Source organism: Orcinus orca, chromosome 21 (assembly GCF_937001465.1).
Source record: "Orcinus orca chromosome 21, mOrcOrc1.1, whole genome shotgun sequence".
Classification (NCBI taxonomy): domain Eukaryota; kingdom Metazoa; phylum Chordata; class Mammalia; order Artiodactyla; family Delphinidae; genus Orcinus; species Orcinus orca.
The window spans coordinates 2,736,108-2,760,437 of NC_064579.1; the positions used below are offsets into that span (position 1 = coordinate 2,736,108).

The window sequence follows — 24,330 nt, forward strand, 5'->3', positions numbered from 1 at the left end:
CTTCACAATATATCCAGAATATGACTCCTTCTTTTCCCTTCCACCTCTGTCTTAGCCTAAGCTGCCGGCACCTGCTTGGGCTGTTGTAACGTCTCCAGACCCAGCTACTTGCTTCCACTCCTGTTCCTCACCCCAGTCCTTAGTCTGTATTCTTTATACAGGGCCCGCAGTAAATGTTTTGAAACATACCACTCCTCTGCTCAGAAGCCCTCCAGTGTCTTTCAGTCTTGCTTAGAATGTTTAAAAAGGCCCACCATGACCTTGTGCCTGCTCTCCTCTTCCACGTTGTCCTCCCACTCTTGCCCTTGTTTGCTCTGCTCCAGCCACAGGCCTCCTCCTCTTCCTCAGACACACCAGGCACCCTTCTGCCTTGGAGCCTTTGCACTTACTGCTCCCCGTCTGGATTGCCCTTCCTCTGGCCCAGACGTCTAGTTGGCTCACTCTGTTTAGGTCTCTGCTCCTGTCACCCATCAGAGAGGCCCTTCCTAAATCCCAAACTGAAATAGCGTACATTTATCCCCACTGTATCACTCTGTGTCCCCCTACCTGCTTGCTTGTCCTATATAGTACTTATCACTTCCTGAATGTAAATATTTATTTCTAGAATGTAAGTGCCTTGAGAACAGGCACTTTCTTTTTGGTCACTGCTTTATACCAAGTACCTGGAATATAGTAAAGGCTCAGTAAATATTTGTTTAATGAATGGATGTTTAAATGAAATTTTCTGCTGGGAGAAATGGGCCAGGAGTTGGAATAATAGGAGTGTGAAGAGAAAGATGACTAGAGAGAGTTAAAAGGGGTGCTGAGCCTTGCTGAGACCCAGTGGAGACAATATAAATTTGTATTGACAATAATCTGGCTAATTGTGTGTTTCTTCCAGCATTTTATTAAACTTGTGATTGTCCATGTACGTTATCTGGCACCAAAGAAATAACTAGATATTTGAATTCTAATCTGTGCTTATTTTCATTGGCAGTGCACTGAAATTCTGACGATGGTGGTATTTCTGCATGAGGTTCATTCATTTGGAATTCATGTGCCCGGCATGGAACTAGAGCTATAGGCTGAACAAAAAGTCATAGCTTCTGCCTTCATGAAACTTTGCCTCATGAGTGAGACAGATAGTAAACAATCATACAAATAAATCTGTTATTACAAACTGATAAGTAACAGGAAGAAAATAAGAATGCAATGAGAGGTTATAGTAGACACTTCCTGGTCCAGGTGTCTGGGATTCCTCTTTTAGGGCAGTGATAATTTACACAGGGACCTAAAGGTTGAGTGGAAAAGTCAGCAAGGCACAAAACAGTTAAGAAGAATGTTCCAGACATAGGGGCTGCCTGTGTAAACGTCTTGAGGCATAAAGGATCTTGGTAAATTTGAGAAACTAAAAGAAGGCCAGTATAACTAGAGTACAGTGAATAAAATTCACAAAAGATAAAGCTGAAGAGATAAGCTGATGACATAAGTTAGGATTGGGGTTTTTATTGTAACTGTAGTGGGAAACCATTGAATGCTTTTTTTTAGAAAATTCTTTTCCATTATGGTTTATTATAAGATATTGAATATAGTTCCCTATGCTATACAGTAGGTCCTTGTTGTTTATCTCTCTTGTATATAGTAGTGTGTATCTGTTATCCCGAACTCCTAATTTATCCCTCCCTGTCCCTTTCCCCGTTGGTAACCATTAGTTTGTTTTCTATGTTTATGAGTCTATTTCTGTTTCTTAAATTTAAGTTTCATTTGTATCATATTTTTTAGACTCTGCATATAAGTGATGTCATATGATATTCGTCTTTCTCTGACTTACTTCACTTAGTATGATAATCTCTAGGTCCATCCATGTTGCTACAAATGGCATTATTTCATTCTTTTTTATGGCTGAGTAGTATTGCATTGTATACATCCACCACATCTTCTTTAATCATTGAATGATTTTAGAAAGGAAATAGATCAGATTTGCATTAATTTTTTTTTTTTTTTTGGCCTCTCTATGAGGAATGGATTGGAATTAGGCAAGAGTCAAAGCTGGGAAACCAATTTAGAGGCTTTTTCAGTGATCCAGATGGAAGAAGATGGTGACTTAGACTAGAGAGGTGGCAGTGGAAATGGGAGAGAAGTGGATGGATTTAGAATGCATTTCAGAGACGGAGTCAGCAGAACTTGGTGGTAGGTTCAGTGTGCAGTGTAAAGGAGCAGGAGGTTGTCAAGGACAGCTCCCAGGCTCTCTGACCTAATGTAACAGAGAAAGTGGGTTGAAGCCAGTGGGGAGAGTCACTATTGATTAGATTAGATGATGTTTTTAAATAATAGAAGCATTCATAAACATAACATACAAAGTCATTTTTGAGAGCCTAGATATTCTTTAGTAGAAACTGCTTCAACCTTTGTTCCACAAATTTTGCAGGAAGATTTTATTACAGGGTCTTATGCAGTCTTCATAAGAGATAAATAAATGATAAAGGAGTTAATATAGGAATACATCCAAGCAAAAACCCATCATTTATTAAGTACCTACTTTGTTCTAGAAACTATGCTAGGTGCAGGGGCTATGAATGAGACATTGTTTTTATTTTCATAGAGCTTTTACCATTTAGTAGGAAACAAACTCACAAAAGCAAATCCAATAGTGATGGCTCATAGTGATGATCTTGAACAATTAAATTTTGTGTGATACATTATCTAATTAAGTTGAGCATTATTGAAATGTTTAGCAAGTGCCACCCCCCCCCCCAAAAAAGTCATCTATTAATTGGTTTTGTTTTGTTTTGTTTTGTTTTTGTTTTTGTTTTTGTTTTAATTTCAGGAGAAGGATATAGTTTGCCTGGTACTATGTTCCATCATTACTAGCTAGTCAGTGAACACTTCATAAAAAAGAGCCACCTCTAAAAAGAAAAACAGAAGTATAAGAAATTAGTAGTATAGGCTTTTGTTTGGAATTATATTTCAACAGTGATCTTGTGAGCTTGGAAGAAATGGTTTTTCTTAAAAGATGCATTACCAGAAAGAAGCATTTGTATTCAACTCATTACATTGAAGAGCATAACAGCCTCCTCGAAATATATAGAATGATATTTACATAAAATATCACCAAATAGCACATTATATTTCTATAGTAATTTTAGTGCTTTCTAATTTTGAAGGATTTGATTGTTTTTTTTTTGTGGTTCTAGAAAGTTAACAGCATTTTTGAAATCTGTGTGGGCCACTAAAATAATTTTCTTCTTTGCATAAAGAATTGAACAGTTAATTAGAAATGGAATAAACTAGGTTCAACAACTCTCTTCACCCTATGAGGTAAGGATTGTTATCCCTATTTAATTTAATTAAGTAATTAATTTTTTTCCTAGAAAAATGTTTATCTTAGAATTAACAAAACATGCATGTAAAAGCATTAACATTATATGCCTAATGTCGCAACTACCTAAACAGTCATTCTCAAGCCAGGATGTACTTCAAAACCACCTTAACCTGCCTAGGCTCTGTTAAAATATTCAGAAACTCCAGGGACTGAGGAGAAGGGGCCCAGGTACAGTATTTAGGAAACACTTGCCAGATGATCTTGTAGTTGGGAACTGCTCTAAGATATATGAGCCTGTTAGCTACAACTAGAATAGGAAAGTCAAGATGCAAAGGCGGTTCTATAACTTTAAGCAGTTAGTTCTCATCCACATTAACTGAGATTTTTGAAAGTGGTGACAGGTACATAGGTAACCAATGTATAGAGATTGTTTGGCGAATCTTCATCTTCGTTACGTTTTCTGGACAACTGCACACGGATATGGTATGTGACATTCCTTATTCCTTTGGCCCAGCAGCTTTGTTGAGCCTGTTGTCAACGCACACATCTGGAGTTCCCATCTCCTTCATGGCAAATTTCCGGATTTCTTTGAGTGCCCAAAGGGCATGCTTCTTGAAACCCACTCCACTTTACACAAGGAAACCGAGACTTTTAGTTGAGTGACTTTCCTGAAGTTATGTAACTAGTAATGGTAGAGGTGGATTAGAGCTGGAGCCTGTGTGACTTCCATTTTTGTGCCCCTGATCACAGTAACATCCTGCATTACCTTGTAAAAGACGTTACAGAGGCATCAAAATCATAAAGCCTGTACTGAATGCAAGTAGGGAAAGGTAAGATAAACAGCAAACAGTGGCCCAGAGTACCAGTTGATGTAATTTGTTGCTGTATTAAATGATATGGACTGTTTCATATGTTCACAGTATATTCTAGGATTAGTAAGAGTTGGTATGATCTGAGATGGTCACAGAAGAAGCAGGATTTAGGTAAATGAAGAGGATGAGGGCTTACCAGGTAGAGTAAACCGCATTAACTTCAGCTTTGAGGAATACAGTGTATATATTATATTAATACAAGAGACATTGTGATTATTGGTCCATCAGGTCAACAGATATTTGAGGGCCTACTATGTGCAGGTCATACGGTGGCGATGATGTAGAAACACAATAGCTGCCTGTGAAGGTGTTATAACACGGGCAGTCCTTGCTTTGCGTGGCGCTGTGCTGATGGGGACACATGCATATCAGAACTGTGTTCGTGCTTCATGCACTCTGTAGCGACTGAGATTGGATCTCAGTTTTGATATGCATAAGTTTCAGTTAACATGGTAGCATGCAAAGCAAGGACCGCCTGTAGTTTAGTCTGAGAGGTAAAACTGCATGGAACATTGTTGGGTAATGGTAAAAAATATATTGAATTACTGGTATAGGGCTGGATTTTAGAGGACTTTGAAAGCTAGTAAGAGGACGTTAGTTTTAGCATGCTAGGGTTTTAAGGTATCTCCATGACTGCTTTTTTTTTTTTTTTTTTTTTGCGGTACGCGGGCCTCTCACTGTTGTGGCCTCTCCCGTTGCGGAGCACAGGCTCCGGACGCGCAGGCTCAGTGGCCATGGCTCACAGGCCCAGCCACTCCGCGGCATGTGGGATCTTTCTGGACCTGGGCACGAACCCGTGTCCCCTGCATCGGCAGGCGGACTCTCAACCACTGTGCCACCAGGGAAGCCCCATGACTGCTTTTTTGTTGCTGGAGTGGACTCCTTGGTACTGCTGAAATTAGGGATGGGAGCAGAGGGCTGTTTTAGTGTCTGAAGGCATTTACCCATTAATTATGAGTCACATATTAAAGGCTGTTTAGATGTATTTTGAGTTCATTCATTTGATGATTTAGCAAAATTTTATTGAGTATTTATTAAGATAGTGGTTAAGAGCCTAGGTATTAGAGATAGCCTGCAGGGGTTCAAATCCTGTCTCTGCTGAGTGACCCTGGTCAACCAAGTTACTTAATAGGTTTCTTGAAAGGATTAAATGAATTGATATTTGCAAAGCGCTTAGTATGTTATTCACATCATTTGGGGCGTTGGCCTTAGGTAGGAGCCTAGACCATTTTATCCATAGCCTTAAGGAAGGGCAGGGTGTATGGCCACAAGGGTAGACATACAGATGTGCCGTGGAAAGCTGTGGAAGCTCTCTTCTGATTGCTTCTTAGAAAGCAAAGGCATTGCTTGAATGTGAAGATGGGGTACAAGGTATTGGAGGCTTGAGAAAGTAATGAAATAATCTAGAAGAGTAGGAGAGTGAATGGAGTAGGGAAGCATCAAGCGCCCATTGAGGTTAGTGGGTATGAATTATAAATTGAGACTAGTGAGCATGGTTCTGTGTTTTTCTCTAATAGTGTTCAGATATGAGGGTAATAACTTGGATTGTGTTGGAATATTGAATTTAACCAGAGTTGGGATTTTGGTGAATCAGGAGAAAAGCAAGGAAGTTAAGGATGTATGTAAAGATGAGGTACAGTAAAAGACCTTGGAATCTAAGCTGGATAAGAAGAAAAAGAAAGTCTAAGTCCCCATTTCTCCCTCCCCCAGCCCCTGGCAACCACCATTCCACTTTCTGTCTATGAATTTAACTACTCTAGGTAGACCTCACATGAGTGCAGTTGTAAAATATTTGTCCTTTTGTGTCGGCCTTATTTTACTTAGCATAATGTCTTCAAGGTTCATCCATGTTGTAATATGTGTCAGAATTTTCTTCCTTTTTAAAGTCTAAATAGTATTCCATTGTGTGTTTGTACCACATCTTTTTTATCCCTTTATCCGTCAATGGACACTTGGGTTGCTTCTGCCTTTTCGACTTATGAATAAGGCTGCTATGAACATGGTGTACAAATAATTGTTTGAGTCCTGGCTTTCAATTCTTTTGGCTGTATTCCCAGAAGTGCAGTTGCTGGTTCATATGATAATTCTGTGTTTAATTTTTTGAGGAACTGCCATACTGTTTTTTTCCGCAGTGGCCGTACCATTTTACATTCCCACCAGCAATGCTCAAGGGTTCCAGTTTCTCCAGATGCTCGCCAACACTTGTTATTTTCTGGTGTTTTGTTTTGTTTTTTATAGTAGCAATCCTAATGGGTGTGAAGTGGTATCTCATTGTGGTTTACATTTGCATTTCCCTGATGGTTAGTGATGTTGAACATCTTTTCATGTACATATTGGCCATCTGTATGTATATCTTCTTTAGAGTGAAAAAAAATTATAACTCATTTTATAGTACGATCTTAGTTACCCTAATTCAATTGTTGGCAAAACATGATCTGAACTGAGTTTAGACTATATATATTCTTTACTTATCCCATTTAATGTGACTAGTCATATGCTTTGCTAAAGAAATATTAATGTATCTGATTATGGAGCATTGTCCCAAATCCTACTGAGGCTGTTGATTTAAGATACATATAGGTACTGTAGAACTTCTCTAACAAGAGAAAAATTCAGTATTCCAAAGTACATTCTATTCCAGGGGTTTTGGATAAGAGACTGTGGACATGTAGTAGCTTCATTTCTTTGGAAAACTAAGTTCCAGTTCAAAGAAACTTACACACAAACTTTTGGAATTCAGAAATTAATTAGTTGAGGGCTACCCATACTTTCTATCTCACCTTGTACCCGGTTGGTTCTTTTCTTTCTTTGTGCTTCACTCTTGATATTCCTGTCCTGGAGTTCTTTACCTCTTACTTTTCTGATCCTTGGCTTCTCTCCCCTCCCCCCATCTATAAAGCAGGCATGTTGTTTCCTACTTTGAGGAATGGATTGTGGGGAATAAATGAGATGACAGTGCGAGGTGCAGAGACTGCACAGTAGGTGCCCCACACATGCTGAGTCTCTTTACTCCTTAAGGTCATGCTCTCTCCACTTTGCAGCATGTGAACTCATTCTTATGCATCTCTTTCATCAGGTAACTTTTAATCCCTAAGGAACAGAATTATTTTTTATCATAGTTTTTATGGGAAAATGTTCAAATACCAGAAAGATATGTCCTCTCCCCACATTTCACATTCTCATACTGATAATAAGGGTACAGTCCTACCCTCCACTCCCACCCCAAAATGTCATTTCCCACAGGGAATGGAAAAGGAAGGTCCGGCAGAGGGAGGGAACAGGGCTGTATTTACATCAGTTGTAATTTTCGTTCTGTACCAGATCTAGACTTGGGGGTCTCTGTGTGCAAGAGTGGTCTCTGTATTGGAAAATATAAATTAGTCATTTGACAGAAGTGGAGTTTTTGCAGAAGAGTAACAGTCTTTTCTCAAATTGCTGGTAATAAAAGTTTCATTATCTAGAATAGGTATATTTAAAGTTACCTTTTGATTTAGCCCAATTACTAGTGCATTTAGTGCCCCCCCTTACTTTCTTAGATTAAAAAGTCCATTCTGGCCCAGAATATATGTTATGTTTTAAAGATTTTGGCGTATTCAAATGAGAAGGAGGGCACAGAGTGGCAGAACCTGAGTTAAAAGTTTAAAAAAATGTTGTGCCCTTGATTATATTAGATATCTGCTACTTTGAAAGCTGCATGTTTAATGAAATTTTGACTGAAATTTAAAAATAAAATGATTTAGTAAAGATAACCTTGTAATTCAGATTTGACAATTTGAATTTGGCAAGGACTAGGTTAATGAGTGGTATAGATGCAGCTGTTACTTCCTCACTGCACAGAGCCTTTGTTAATTTCCAGACCTTGGTAAAGGGAAACACACTGGCTCAGAGGCTTCTTTCCCAAGGGAGCTGGAGGTCGTGGAGCCCTGTGGCTGTGCGCATCTCACAGCGCGGGAAGGCGAGAGCTGCGAAGGCAGAGGAGGTCTGCTCTGAGTCTGGTTTTACATAGACTCTCCTAGTGACGGCAATGTGCAGACAGTTGTACTGGGGCTGGGTATCCACGTTTGCGTTGGGCATCCACCTGGAGGAGCACCGGGCAGCGGATGGGAAAGCTCTCACACAACAGGCGGTGCCGGAGCAGGTGCATGGTCTCACCTTTCGTGCTTCCTGCTTGATCCCTGGCTCAGGAAGTTAGATTTGGTTTCTGATATTGGTTATTCTGATATTTTCAATACTACTATTCTTGTTGTTTTGAGCTGTGAAGATAGGCTAAAAGATACTACTTTATGAATTAGAATACATGATTCTGGAATGTAGTTTAAAGAACAGTGTGTTTAAAACCTTTTGCAGAGTTCTATTTTGGTTTTCAGAAATGAAAAAAATCTTATTTTAACCCTGTCTTGTGTTTTTCTTTTTGATTTTTGCCTTTGGAAGAGCCTCAGTACTCCTTGGTGTCATAACACAGTTTATCCAACTAATAGATGTTTGTCTTTTGTTTTGAGGTGTCTGAGGAAGAGGTGAGGTTTCACCTGGCTGTGTTCCAGCATGAAACCTGAGATAAGTCCCTTGGCCTTTTATAAAAGGGAATGGTTAGAAAGACCAGAGAGTTCTCAAATGAGTTGTGGTGAAAAGGCTTCTTAAATGAATTTATATGAAAAGTGAATAAAAGCCTCTGATTTTTTTTTAGTTTTGTTAGAAGGGGTGTGTGTGTGTGTGTATGTGTGTGTGTGTGTTTGTCACGAGCTCCAACAAGGGACTTTAGTAATCTCTCAGTGATTTTTAAAGCATAAAGTTGAAGGATAATTTTGGTTGCTCGTTTGAAGAGTTATTAATACTCGTGTTTGATTAGGCTAAATTCTAGCTCCTTTTTTAAAAAAAAAGTCATTTAATAGACTATCCATAATAAATATACATGCATATATATTACATGTTATATGCATAACACACACAGGGGCATACCTTGTTTTATTGCACTTCACTTCATTGTGCTTCATAGATAGTTAGGTTTTTACAGATTGAAGGCTGTGGCAGCTCTGAGTTCAGCAAGTGTATCAGCACCACTTTTCCAGCAGCATTTGTTCACTTTGTGCCTCTGTCACATTTTGGTAATTTTTGCAGTATTTCAGACTTTTTCATTATTATTATATTTGTTCTCATGATCTGTTATGGTGACTTGCTGAAGGCTCAGATAATGGTTAGCATTTTTTAGCAGTAAAATATTTTTTAATTAAGGTATGTCCGTTGTTTTTTTTAGACATAATGCTATTGCAAACTTAATAGACTAGAGTATAGTGTAAATAGCTTTTATATGCAGTGGGAGACCAAAAAATTCTTGTGACTTGCGATATTCACTTTGTTGCTGTGGTCTGGAGCCGAATCCACAGTATCTCCGAGGTATGCCTATATACATGTATGAATCTTGCTGTAGTGGATGCAGGGCAGATCAGATTCCCCTTGAATTTAAGGTTTTAAAACCTGATCCTTGTAGTCAATAGCAGTGGCTTATATTTGAGCTGCTGCTGTGGAAGTCCTCAACGCTTTACAAGTTATTCTTTTTTTAAGATAGTGTAGTTCAGGTTATTGCAGGGATGGGGGTATAGAAATTATTTTAATTATATACAGAAGATAGATAAAAAGGGATAAAAGTGTGTGTTTAACAGAGTATTACTTTCTTTGGTTAAACCTATGAAAAACCACTAAGAAGGGAATTTTAGGGGCAGTGTAAAATGAAGACTCTTACTTGTTTTGTCATATTCCTTAATATCTGTTTTCACAAACCGGAGGATGATTCCTTTCTGTACGTGCTCACATGTTGAGTAGGTGGTTGCTGTTGCTGTCACTTGGGACACTATACATGTGATCTCGGCCAGTGGGCAGCAAGCACTCCTCCCCACCCCTGACTTTATATCCCCAAGTGCTGGCAGGGTCTCTTTAACAACTAAGTGATTAAGGAGTGAGTTTAGTTGAGGATATTCACAGTATTATTAAATGTGGAAACTGCAACGTTACCAACTGCATTTGGTTCTAAGAGATTTATTAGCATTTTTATTCTTCATTTGGATGCTCTATTTAAAGGATAATACAGCTTATTTCAAAACTTACTAGCTTGTTCCTGGCTTTTTAACTTTTCCTGTGGAATCCTGAGAAGGCGACACTTAGATTCAGATGGGTTTTTTTTGTTTTATTGGTTTTGTTATCTGTCTCAGTGTATTTAATTTAACTAACTTATGTAATTGATGTATTTTCTCACTGCACAGAAAGTTGGAGTGACTGGTCCCCCTGATCCACAAGTCCGCTGTCCCTCTGTTATTGAGTTTGGGAAGTATGAAATCCACACCTGGTACTCTTCTCCCTATCCTCAAGAATACTCAAGGTATGTTTTAAGAGACCATTTACTTTCTGTTCTTAGATTCATAGAACTTCAGCACTAGAAGGGATCTTGGAGACACTGTAGTGCAGTTCATGTTTTTACATTTGAAAAAACTGGTTGGTTTTAAATGTCCATAATAGCAGCATACTTTGGCAGCTGCTTAATCTCAGTTGGCTTTAGATTTTCTTTGCTGTAACCTGTCCAAAGCTGTTACTTAAGATTGGAAACCCGACACATGGTCAGAATGAAAGGGGAACATTTTTTGTTTATGAGAAATTTGCCTTCATACTTCACACTAAGAATATTTTTAAAGGGAGATTCTTATTTTTAACTATAAATAAAGTTTCACTGAGTAGCCTTTTATTTAAATTTTTATAATTTAACGAACTTAGTAAATAATTTGTTTTCCCAGGAGTAATTGGACAAATATTACATATAAATGGCTTGGGTTTCTAGATATAAAAACTGGTCAGTCACCAGCTTTTTGGGGTAAGGCAGCATGCCAGATTTGTTTCATGACTCAACTCTGACATTTATAAGCTACGTAACCTTAGGAGTTACCCAGCTACTTGTTACCTCAGTTTCCTCATCCGTAAAATAGAGCTAACAGTAGTTCTTACTTCATGAGGTTTATTGTGAACATTAAATGAGTTGAAATATGTAAATCACTTCAAAATGGTGAGTCCCCAGTAATGTCAGTTATTATTACTTTTTTCTTTTAGGGTTGAAATTGAAAGAGTTAAAGTAAGATTTGGTCAAAAAATTAAATACTGGCCTACCATTTGAAGTACAGCAGTCATATTAATTCTTTCTTTAATCCCTAAGCTACATATGCCTCAGTTTCCCATTTAGCAGAGTGTTATAAGAAATAATAAATTATGGTGCTCTGTGGGTTAAACACGTATTCAGAGTACTCATTATATAACTTCTTACCTATCTAGTAACATGGTTTGTCTAAAATGTTAGCCAAAATAATTATACTGACAGTGATTTATTTAGTGCTTTATAGTATACACAGTGCTTTAATAGGGGTTATTTCTAAGAAGCTGGGAATAGGCCAGTATAATTTGTTAAAAAACTAGAACTCAGTATTTTTTTAAACTTTCCATGTAACTTAATAACTTGCTTGTGGTTTCCAAGTCTAACAGAAATAGAAAAATAAGAATGAGAATGTTCTTACAGACCTAGATCTCAGTGACCAAAAGAAAGAGAGAGAGAGAGAGAGAGAGAGAGAGAGAGAGAGAGAGAGAAAGCAAAACTCCAGGAAACTAACATAAAGCTTATGAAACACAGCAAACTGAGACCCATTTATTGTAGGGTCAGTTAGCCCCAAACTCTGTGGTAGATCTTTAAGGCAGAATTCTGTTTATTTCATGGAAGAACAACAATCTGAGTTTGTTAAAAAGATTAAATTATATTTATATATTATTTTATGCATATATGTTAAAAGAGGGAAATTCCTCAACTACCTACAGAACACAGGTATTCAGTGCAATTTCCTCCTCAGGAGTTCTGGGTAGCCAGGATATTGTATGATCAAGAACAGCAAAGTTGAGGAATTAATTCCTTAATTAAAATAAATTATTTTAATAAATAAATTATTATTTAAAGTAATAGTTTTTGTTTTTTGGTTTTTTTTTGCGGTATGTGGGCCTCTCACTGTTGTGGCCTCTCCCGTTGCGGAGCACAGGCTCCGGACGCGCAGGCTCAACGGCCATGGCTCATGGGCCCAGCTGCTCCGCGGCATGTGGGGGATCTTCCCGGACCGGGGCACGAACCCGTGTCCTCTGCTTCGGCAGGCGGACTCTCAACCACTGCGCCACTATTAACTGGAAAGCCCAGTTAATAGTAATTTAAAATAAATTATTGCCGTTTTTAAGTGAGCTGTCCAAATCACAAGAGTGCTTCACTTAGAAAAGAAAGCTTGTCCAACACATGTGTCACCTGTTCCAGGGATTGTAGTGCAGAGATTAGAACCACAGGCACCTTCTCTCTTCCTCTCATGGGGAGGAGAGGAACTCCATTTACTAAGGAATGGAGATAGAAGATGAGAATGGACCCAACCATGAGGCTGTTGACTTTAAGATATTAAGCCTCATCAAAAATGTGCTTTTTGTTCTGATGAGGTTGTCACTAGAACGTGACTTCTTAATCAGCTTTGAGGGAATTAGTTATCAGTGAAAGAATGAACAAACATTGCCAGCAGAAAAATACATAACCAAAAAAGTATAATAGGAATTGTAATAGAAGGCAGCAATAGGGTAAGAACTGTAAAATTCATCAACTTTCTTAAGTAGAATTTTAGACATTTTCTATTCATTTTCTTATCCACCATTGTGGAGGGTTCCCTGAATTTTGCATCAGAAAATATTCTGTAATTTAATAAGCTCTTTAGTATGGATAATTGTGATCTTTTTCTATCTATTCATAATTTTAAGTACATTGTTAGAAAACCACATAATCTATTTAAAATGAGTTTAGGTTTGTTTCACTTCTGAGTTCTTTTAAACTTGAGTTGGCTAAAATGTTTAGAGATCTTATGTTTTCCAAATAATAAACCTGTATTTTTACTTTGTTAATGACTATTATTCTCTGCTAAATTACTTCAAATTATTTTCTTGTTGTTAAAGGTTTTAAACACTTTAAAAAAAATTCCAAAGCCTAAAGCATGCAAAATAGGACAATTGGAGCAAAAACAAAAACGATCACAGGAGGAAAAATCTTTTGGGAAGTGGGATTATGCATTGTCTCCCATAATATTCAGATATTTGTGTGTGTAGTGTATGTTAAGTAATCTTGCATCCATGACTTAAAAAAAAAAACAAAGCAAAATGAAACAACAGCAATGAAGCAATAATGCTGCTTCATTTGGAGCAGTATGATTAAGTCTCAGATGTTGAAAAATAGAAACCAGAGTTTTAACCCTATGTTTCTCCAACAGGGCCATGCTATGCACACACATGGAAGACAGGTCCATAGAGGGCCCTGCTCTGCCTTTAAAAACATGACATTGATGGGCTAGAGGCAAGAGGAACTGTGATCATGGGATAGCCTCTACTCCTGAGCTGCTTAGAGCCTAGCTTCTTAATGACCTCTTTGCTGCAAGATCATATTAAGATCCTAAGAAGGCAGATTCCCACATTATTGAGTAGCTTAGGAACCTTGCTCCACCTTTTGATCCTGTTCCTGACTTGATTTGATGCGTAGATTATGTACAGCCCCAGTTACTAAAGAACAGCATCCTTGAAGTCCTTGAATGCCCATTAAATGATGACGTAAAATGGATGAAAGGAGAATAAAAATATTCATAGTATTAATTATAAATAATAGCAGCTATAGTTACCATTCACTGAGCTTGCTACTGGACTAAACATCTCTGGAATAATTCTGTGAGGTGGATATTGCTTTCTTCGTTTTACAGCCTAGGGCCCCCAGCAAACATATTTAAGACCATACAGTTTATAAGTGGCAGAACCAGGATTTAATCCCACTTTTCTCTTACCATATAGCCATAACCTTTAACCTCTCTGCTTCACTACTCCATATAGCATTGATATCTAGATTGATCTTAGATGGCTTGTACCACAGTCTTTGACTCAAGTAGTATTTGATACAATTTTTATTGTATTAAAATTTTACTACAAGTTGACCTGTTATAAAAGTCACACAAACTGCTACTATCTTGGGCAATGTTCAAAAGCCAAGAAGGTATTGTAGGGACTTCTAGGAAGAATATTTGCATCATCCTAGAAGTAAGGGAAACAATAAGCTGCAGCCCAGTCCTGACTTCATAGACTGTGGTGTCCATATAATGGGTGACTTTAAAATTGAATGTCAAGTATGGGGGCTATACCCCATGATGCAGCTAATCACAGTGACCATACACCAACTTGATGGTCAAGGCCGAGGTGCTCTCAGGAAGAAGATGACAGAAAGCAGCCCCCAGCAGTATTCTTTAGGGCAGGGAGTATTCATAATCTCAATAACTGCATTTCATTTCATGTGAGCTAATGTTTTTCCTATATGATAATATCTTTTCAGTGAGAGAACTGCAGCCGTTTGTACTATTACAAGAAGAAATATTTTGTTTTTTCCTGGAGTTTTATTGGATGATTCCCTTTAGACTAACAGTGTCATCCCAGTAGGCTTGGTTTTAATAAAGTAAGAGGCTTTTAAAATACAAAGGATCATAAGAGACTATGACAAACAACTGTATGCCAGTCAAATGGACAACCTAGAAAAAATGGAAAAATTCCTAGAAATTTAGAATCTCCCAAGGCTGAAGCAGGAAGAAATAGAAGATATGAACAGACCAATTCCCAGTAATGAAATTGAATCAGTAATAAAACAACTCCCAATAAACAAAAGCCTAAGACCAGATGGCTTTATAGATGAATTCTACCAAACATTTAGTGAAGAGTTAACACCTGTCCTTCTCAAACTATTCCAAAAAACTGCAGAGGAAAGAATGCTTCTGAACTCATTCTATGAGGCCAGCATCACCCTGATACCAAAACCAGATAAAAATAACCACAAGAAAAGAAAATTACAGGCCAATATCACTGATGAACATAGATACAAAAATCCTCAACAAAATACTAGCAAACCAAATACAACAATACATTAAAATGATCATAAACAATTGTAAGCAGTAATCAAGTGAGATTTATCCCAGGGATTCAGAGATTTTTCAGTATCTGCAAATCAGTCGGTGTGATATATACCACATTAGCAAATTGAAGAAGAAAAACGATATAATCATCTCAGTAGATGCATTAAAAGCTTTTGACAAAATTCAACATCCATTTATGATAAAAACTCTCCAGAAAGTGGGCATAGAAGGAACATACCTCAACATAATAAAGGCCATATATGATAAACCCACAGCTAATGTCATACTCAGTTATGGAAAGCCAAAAGCATTTCCTCTCAGATCAGGAACAAGACAGGGGTGCTCACTCACCACTTTTATTCAACATAGTGTTGGAAGTCCAAGCTGCAGCAGTCAGACAAGCAAAAGAAATAAAAGGAATTCCGACTGGAAAGGAAGAATCAAAACTGTCACTGTTTGCAGATAACATGATACTATACATAGAAAATCCTAAAGATGCCACAAAAAACTTCTAGAGCTCATCAATGAATTTGGTAAAGTTGCAGGATACAAAATTAATATGCAGAAGTTTGTTGCATTTCTGTACACTAACAGTGAACTATCAGAAAGAGAAATTAAGGAAACAATCCCATTTACAGTCGCATCAAAAAGAATAAAATACCTAGGAATAAACCTACCTAAGGAGGTAAAAGACATGTACTCAGAAAACTATTAAGACATTGATGAAAGAAATTGAAGATGACACAAACAAATGGAAAGGTATATACTGTGTTCATGGATTAGAAGAATTATTATTGTTAAAAATGACCATATTACGCAAGGCAATCTACCGATTCAGTGCAGTCCCTATCAAATTACTAATGACATTTTTCATAGAACTGGAACAAAAATTTTAAACTTTGTGTAGAAACACAAAAGATCCTGAATAGCTAAAACAATCTTGAGAAAGTAAAACAGAGCTGGAGGCATCATGCTCCCTGACTTCAGACTATACTACAAAGCCACAGTAATCAAAACAGTATGGTACTGGCACAGAAACAGACACACAGATCAGTGGAACAGGATAGAAAGCCCAGAAATAAACCCACACACTTATGGTGAATTAATCTATGATAAAGAAAGCAAGAATGTACAATGGGGAAAAGACAGTCTCTTCAGTAAATGATGGTGGGATGACTGGACAGCTACATGCAACAGAATGAAATTAGACAATTTTCTTAAACCAGGTACAAAAGTAAACTCAAAATGGTTTAAAGACCTAAAGATAAGACCTGAAACCATAAAACTTCTAGAAGAAAATATAGGTGGAACACTCTTTGACATAAATCGCAGCAGTGTTTTGGGGGGATCTGTCTCCTAAAGCAAAGGAAGTAAAAGCAAAAATAAACAAATGGAACCTAATTAAACTTAAAAGCTTTTGCCCAGCAAAGGAAACCAGTGACAAAATGAAAAGACAACCTACTACTGAATGGGAGAAAATACTTGCAAATGATATGACCAATAAGAGGTTAATATCCAAAATATATAAACAGCTCATACAACTCAACATCAAACAAACAAAAAAACCCCCCAAAACCAGCTGATTAAAAAATGGGTAGAAGACCTGAATAGATATTTTTCCAAAGAAGACATGCAGATGGCCAACAGGCATGTGAAAAGATGCTCAACATTGTTGATCATTAGAGAAATGCAAATTAAAACCACAATGAGATATTACCTCACGCCTGTCAGAATGGCTGTCATCAAAAAAAATCTACAAATAACATGTTGGCGAGGATGTGGAGAATAGAGAACCATTGTACACTTGGTGGGAATTTAAATTGATGCAGTTACTGTGCAGAACAGTGTGGAGGTTCCTCAAAAAACTAAAAGTAGAACTACCGTATGATCCAACAATTCCACTTCTGGGTATATATCCAAAGAAAACAAAAACATTAAATCGAAAAGATATATGCACGTCAATGTTCATAGCAGCATTGTTTACAATAGCGAAGACATAGAAGCAACCTAAGTGTCCATCAACAAATGAATGGATAAAGAAGATGTTATGTATATATAACATCTTCTTTATCTATGTATGTGGTGTGTATCTGTATATATGTACATATGACAAAGGAATACCACTCAGCCATAAAAAGGAACGAAATAATGCCATTTGCAGCAACATGGATGGACTTGGAGGGTATTATGGTTACTAAATAAGTCAGAAAAAGAAAAATACTATATGATATCACTTATGTGTGGAATCTAAAAAATAAACTAGTGGATGTAACAAAAAAGAAATAGACACACAGATACAGGGAACAAACTAGTGGTTACCAATGGGGAGAGGGAAGGGGGAGGGGCAAGATAGTGGTGCAGATGAAGAGGTGCAAACTACTATGTATAAAATAAATAAGCTAAAATGACATATTTTGCAGCACAGGGAACATAGCCAATATTTTAATAATAACTATAAATGGAGTATAACTCAAAAATTGTGAATCAGTATGTTGTACACCTGGGACTTATTGTTCATCAGCCATACCTCAATAAAAAAAAAGAAAGAAAAATAAGTAGGAGGCTTTAAAAATGTTTTCAGCAGGAACTGATTTAGAATAAACTAGATCATATTATGCTTGCTTCTGTTTTATTAGTTTTCACATAATAAGGCCCAGTGAAGTTTTTAAAAAAATAATCAGTAAAATGCCATACATCTTGCTATTCCAAGTAAACAGCTTGAAGTTGGCATTTGTCATTATTGTAACCTGGAAAAGTCACTGGTTCTTCCTCTCTTCCCTTCTCCCTCCTCTCCCCCTTCCCTTCCCCCTCCTCCTCTCTTCTCTTCCTTCCCTCCCTCCCTCCCTCCCTCCCTCCATCTCTCTGTCTCTTTCTTTCTTATTTCAAAAAGCTCAGAATTTTGTTTAGGTTTTTTAGATTCACATTTGTAGGAAATATTTATTTGTAATATTTAGCTGTCACACAGAACCTATACTCAAGGATTCTTCTCTGTCTTCATGTTGTAACAAGTTAAAATTGGTCGTTGAGAATTTATTTATTTTATTAAAGTATAGTTGGTTTACAATATTGTGTTAGTTTCAGGTGTATAGCAAAGTGATTCTGTTATATATATTATAAATAATTTGATATATATTAGATTATTTTCCATTATATCAATAGGTTATTACAAGATAATGAATATAGTTCCCTGTGCTACACAGTAGATTCTTGTTGCTTATCTGTTTTATGTATAGTTTATATCTGTTAATCCCATACTCCTAATTTATCCCTTCCGCCCTCCCTTTCCCCTTCGGTAACCATAAGTTTGTTTTCTGTGTTTGTGAATCTGTTTCTGTTTTGTATGTAGATTCATTTGTATTCGTTTTTAGACTCCACATAGAAGTGATACCATAAAGTGTTTGTCTTTCCCTGTCTGACTTCACTTAGTATGATATTCTCTAGGTCCATGCATGTTGCTGCAGATGACAATAGTTCGTTCTTCTTCATGGCTGAGTAATATTCCATTGTATGTATATGGGTGTATATGTACCACATCTTCTGTTGATGTGCGCTTGGGTTGCTTGCATGTCTGGGCTATTGTAAATAGTGCTGCTATGAACATTGAGGTTCATGTATCTTTTCAAAGAGTTTTTGTCTTTTCTAGATATAGCCCATTGAGAATTTAGAACAGGTAAAGAATAGGTAAGTAGTAGAGTAGTTGCAGGGAGGAGGATGCCATTAAGTACATTTATAGGGAGAACCTCATTCTTCCACCTTCCTTTGAAGAAGAAATCATTCAAAATCCAAGATATTCAGGAAGACAGGCTGGCAGTTGTGAGTCATCTTTGAGACTCAGTTAATACAATTAGTGCCCACATTAGATGATGAAGTATACAACTGGGGCCATTTCATTTTGAGTTTTTTTTAGTTCTGGTGGTAAAGAAGGAAAAAGCTATTTATCCTGCTGTCGTTGCTTCTCTGAGTAGTTTGAGGCAACGTGCAAAGGAAATAAGCAGAGTGGCCTAGGAAGCCTTTCTTTTCTGTGCTCTTGGCGCCTGCTGCTTTTATTTGTAATGTCAGTCATTATTTGGTTCACTCAGTACTTTATTTTGGAATGGCTTATTTTTGTACTAATGATATAATTTTGGGTTGTTTGAGTTTGACTAATATTAGACATTATTTTTGTGTTACATATTGTAGACATTTAGAAATATTATATACCACAGCAGTTCCATGGAAGCTTTTAGTGTGCTGAATGGCAGTTTTAAAAATAAGATGTGGGATTGTAGAGAAGGAATTAATACACATTGTGAATCCCCAAGGGAGAAGAAAAAATTAATCACATGCCTCTTCCCACTTTACTTGAGCATGAAACACTTAAGTGTATACAGAACTAGTGTTCTATAATACACCTGGGAAAGGCTTTAGTTGAATGTTAGATGTTTTCAGGTAAATATGCTTCAAAAGCTGCTTCTAAAGTAGAACTTGAAAAACTAGTTATGGTCTTCACACGTTAACAAAGGAAACATTTTTGTACATTAATCTACTTTTTCTTTAATTCCAGATTAATCTTTTTAAAGCATAGCTATCTAAACTGATGGCAACTAAATTAATGAGGTTTTTTAAAAATTTCCTTCCGCCTCAGTACTTATTTATATGAGGGAAGATACCGTATTTTATTTGGATTATATTTTTTGTCATATCATCCAGTATTTTCACATATGCAGTTTTCATTGTAGGATCATATCTTAGCTTACCAAGGCATGCTTACCAGTTTTGGACACAGTTCAGGATGCAGGGAAGCCTCTGTGCTGAGGATACATGGGGTGTATATTTTATAATAGAGAGCCGTTGGGGGTCTTCTCAATTCAGACTAAAGTACATATAAAGGCCACTGGGTTTTAGTTTAGGTTATGTTCCTTCTGTTACTTTATGAACTGATCTCATCACTTTGTTGCCTAGCTCCTCATAAAAGGGACATTATAAGGAAGAAATCCTGTTAAACTATGGCTAAAATAGCAAGACAGTTGAATAAATATAAATGATATGACTATAACAGAGAATATGTGAATGAATAAATTGAAATTTTATTTCACCTTGAAAAATAGACTTTTGAGTTGCAGGATTTAATGTGATATTTAACTAGAGAGGAAGCCAGAATTTCAGGGGTGGAAGGAAGGAGGTAGTGTAGTATGTCCTGACTTGAAAAAAACATACTATAATTTTATACTTAAAAAGATACACAAAATCTGCTTTTATAATACCTACTATATGTCCATCCTACTCAGCACTCTGTACCTAGTGTACCTAGCACAGGGGCCTGATAGTATTCAATAAATGTTCATTTTCTGAAATTAATGACTGAATGATCAAATAAAGGAAGAAAGTATATATAGCGTAACAAAATCTTCACTTATTGGTGTGTTCTCAAGGTAGACTTTACTTTTTACTTAATGGAGATTATCAAGGAGTAGAGAAGGTGAGATTTTCATATCTGTCCCGTGGGTAACTTAAAAAGACTGCAAAATATTAGTCTAATAGGAAGAGCACTGAATTGGGTGAATTGATTCTCACCCCTGCCTTCTTGCCGTTAATTAGTTGGATCCTGTTATTCAACTTAGTTTTATCTTTAGTTTTTGTTTTTCCTTTTTTTCATTTGGTTAATGGGGATAATGATACATTCTTTACCTTTTTACCTGGGTAGTAATGAGAATCAAAAAAGAATAGTGATGAAAGTTTAAAGTCTTATAAAATATAAAGCCCTCTTATTTGTTTAATTATTTTTTACAGGCTGCCTAAGTTGTATCTCTGTGAATTCTGTCTAAAATATATGAAAAGTAGAACTATTCTACAGCAGCACATGAAGAAATGTGGTTGGTTCCATCCTCCTGCTAATGAGATTTATAGAAAGAATAACATTTCTGTCTTTGAGGTAAAGTAGAAGATGTTTAGTAGTTGTCTTCCTACCCATTTCAAATACAGTGCCACCTGTACTTTAATTGCACAACTTGATTTTTTTTTGGAAATGTTATTTTACTGTTGTTCATTCACTGTTGAGTCAGTAATTCAGCTGTATGAGGGAGAAGCAGAATTAGGCCAATCTAAGTGGTACCCAGTTCACAAGCTTGATCTCTGAATAAACTATTCTGTATTTCACTGAATCAAAGACATCAGTTGTAATATATCTTATTTTATGTACTACTGAGAAGGTAAAGGTACTGCTAATTATGATCAAACTCCATTTGATTATTAAATGCCAACGGATTTTACTTATGTTTAGATGTGATAAGATTGTGTCTTAGAATCTATGAAATATGACACTTAATTGAAAAGATTTCTACTGCTCTATTTAAAGGAATATTGTGTAGAGGTATGTGTAATAGCTGTATATTGAATAAATCTTAATATATTTCCTGACTGCATCATGTTTGTATGACTTATGCTACATCTGTGATTCTGTGTTGTTAGTAGTGGTTTTTAATTTCTTGATCTCAGTTCTGTGGTTTAATTGCCAAGTATTAATTGAGTACCTGCCATGTGCTCAGTTCTGTTAATTACTATGATGATAGAATTTCAGATTGTCAGGAACTATTCCATCCCTCACTTTCTTCATCTTCCCAAAGCCTTTATTTTAGGTGAGGAATAGAGGAGCTCTTGACCTCGTGGGGAGGGAAAGGGTGTGGTGTACAATAAATTACTTAAATTGCTAAAGAAATTGCAGTCTTGAAATGTCAATGTCTTTGGGTCTGATGTAGGCAATTGTTGGCATTTTCATAAAAGAACTGGCTCCAGCAGTGCCAAGAATTACAGGGGTATTGGGAGCGTGTAGCCTAGTCCTCCTGATCTTGGCCAACCGGAGTCCAAGAAATAACCTCACTCGCCAGGTTGCTGCCTAGGGAACCTGCTTGGTGCTTCTGACAATAGATAATAATCCCTTGAGTAGCTTTATTTGGGGGAAATCTCATCATGGCAGTCAGATTACATTGCTTTTAGCTGCTGGCACAGATTAAACTATCGTTTTACCTTGCTTTACTTATATGTATTTTAGAAGAGAGGTTGCATTTAGATCTTTTGTTGAATTAAATACTTTAAAAAATACATCAGATCAGCTTGCCATCTGAAGGATTCCTGTAGTCAATCTTGTTATAAAAGCAAAAAGTGCTGTTTTTAAAACTGGCCATCACCTCCTTGTCTAGACTTTTCATGCTTTGTTGAAGTGCAGTGTTTTATATATTTAGTTGTTTTAAAATAGCAGGCACTGTACTCTGCCGTTTCAAGGGACCGCTTCCAGGTCCATTTTGTTCTGATAGCTGCCAGCTCATCTTAGGCTGGACTGTGGGTACTCACAGGTGCTTGTTTCTGATGTGTGTTATTCTAGAACTAAAGAGACACCCTGCTGACCATTTTGTCTATTTTTTCCTCTAGGTTGACGGGAATGTGAGTACCATTTATTGTCAGAACCTGTGTCTTTTGGCAAAATTGTTTCTTGACCACAAAACACTCTATTATGACGTGGAGCCATTTCTTTTTTATGTACTAACCCAGAATGATGTCAAGGGCTGCCACCTTGTTGGCTATTTTTCTAAAGTAAGTATATCAGCTTAAATTTGTTTTGAATTCATATGGAAATCTGAAACAGTCTTTGCTGGTTCTCACTAGGAGACACTACAGGATGCAGCACCTCTGGGTGCCATCTAGCTTTCTGGAAGGGGAAACAGAAGGAACATTGAGAAACTTACCTGGTACCAGCAGGTGCCTAGTAATGTTCAACAGACTGTACTCTGCTGGGAACATAAACTGCTGCTTACCCAGAGGGAAAGCTTTAATATGACTTCTACTCCCATGGTGATGATAGATAGAACTCATGAAATAAACAGAGTCATTACCTCTCTGAGTTCTTTCTCATTTTAAATCTCTTCCTAATTTGCATTTTAGGCATAGAAGTAAGAATTTTTAGGAAGCCATTTTTATTAAAGGGTATTTTCTCTCCTTCAATTTTTCATTCTCTTGGGGTGAAAAAATAGTTTCTTTTGTAGTCAAACAATGTAAAAGATGTACTTTCATTTAAGCAAGCCCATGGTAAAATCTAAGTGTATAAAGATAGTTAAGTGAAAAGTCCCAGTTCTGTTATTAGGCTATTTCAGTAGTTAAATATAATTTTAAATATATTGCTTGATTTATAAAAGTGTACTTATTCCCACCCTATGTAGCACCAAAAAGGGAAATAAAGGAAACTTTGGTGATGAATCGTCCCACTTCTAGGGTGCCACACTGACACACCATTTGTAGCTTTGCAGATCCGTTGGGACTCGGATTCCTCTGCTCACCTCAGGCATTGACATACTGTTTTTGAGTTGCACATGGTGTTGGGTGGCGTCATTTCATTTTATATTTTTATTCTCCTGGTATGGTTGCTTTGTGGGTAATGGCAGTGACTTAACTGTGTCCTTTCTCCTCCCAGAGGGGTGTTTTTTCTTGATGTGCATTGCTATTCCCAAAGGACCAGGGCTGTGGTTTTGACTATTAGTATTTGTTTCTTAAAAATTAGCATCAGTGTTTAGTCTTACCAGCCAAACACTTGGCTTTTGTTTTCTCCACCAGGAAAAGCACTGCCAACAGAAGTACAACGTTTCCTGTATAATGATTCTTCCCCAGTACCAACGCAAGGGCTATGGCAGGTTTCTCATCGATTTCAGTAAGGATTATAGTAACATAATTGCTCATTGTCTCTTCCTGTGGAGGGGGGTGTGTGTGTGTGTGTGTATTTTTAAAGATTTGCAGATGATTTATTGGTTGCTTGTATCTTTTGTCATACTGCTGAGTGGAACTTATTTTATCCTTTAAAATTAAGGGTACTTTAATTAATTTATTTATTTTTGTCTGTGTTGGGTCTTCGTTTCTGTGTAAGGGCTTTCCCTAGTTGTGGCAAGTGGGGGTCACTCTTCATCGCGGTGCGCGGGCCTCTCACTGTCATGGCCTCTCTTGTTGTGGAGCACAGGCTCCAGACGCGCAGGCTCAGTAGCTGTGGCTCACGGGCCTAGTTGCTCCGCGGCATGTGGGATCTTCCCAGACCAGGGCTCGAACCCGTGTCCCCTGCATTAGCAGGCAGATTCTCAACCACTGTGCCACCAGGGAAGCCCTGCTGAGTGGAACTTTAAAGCCTAAGGCCATGAACATTCTTCTTCTTTTGGTTGCATGT

At 37.2% G+C, this 24,330-nt stretch overlaps 1 protein-coding gene across 2 annotated transcripts in view; it reads left to right on the plus strand.

Moving 5' to 3' along the window:
• KAT6A (lysine acetyltransferase 6A) overlaps window positions 1-24,330 on the plus strand; it is a 110,385-nt gene that overhangs the window by 70,224 nt on the left and 15,831 nt on the right. For both annotated transcript variants that reach the window (XM_033415397.2, XM_049704173.1), the window contains exons 9-12: window positions 10,428-10,543; window positions 20,922-21,063; window positions 22,557-22,718; window positions 23,733-23,826. In XM_033415397.2, coding sequence (XP_033271288.2) covers window positions 10,428-10,543; window positions 20,922-21,063; window positions 22,557-22,718; window positions 23,733-23,826 — 514 coding nt within the window. The remainder of the gene's footprint in view (window positions 1-10,427; window positions 10,544-20,921; window positions 21,064-22,556; window positions 22,719-23,732; window positions 23,827-24,330) is intronic.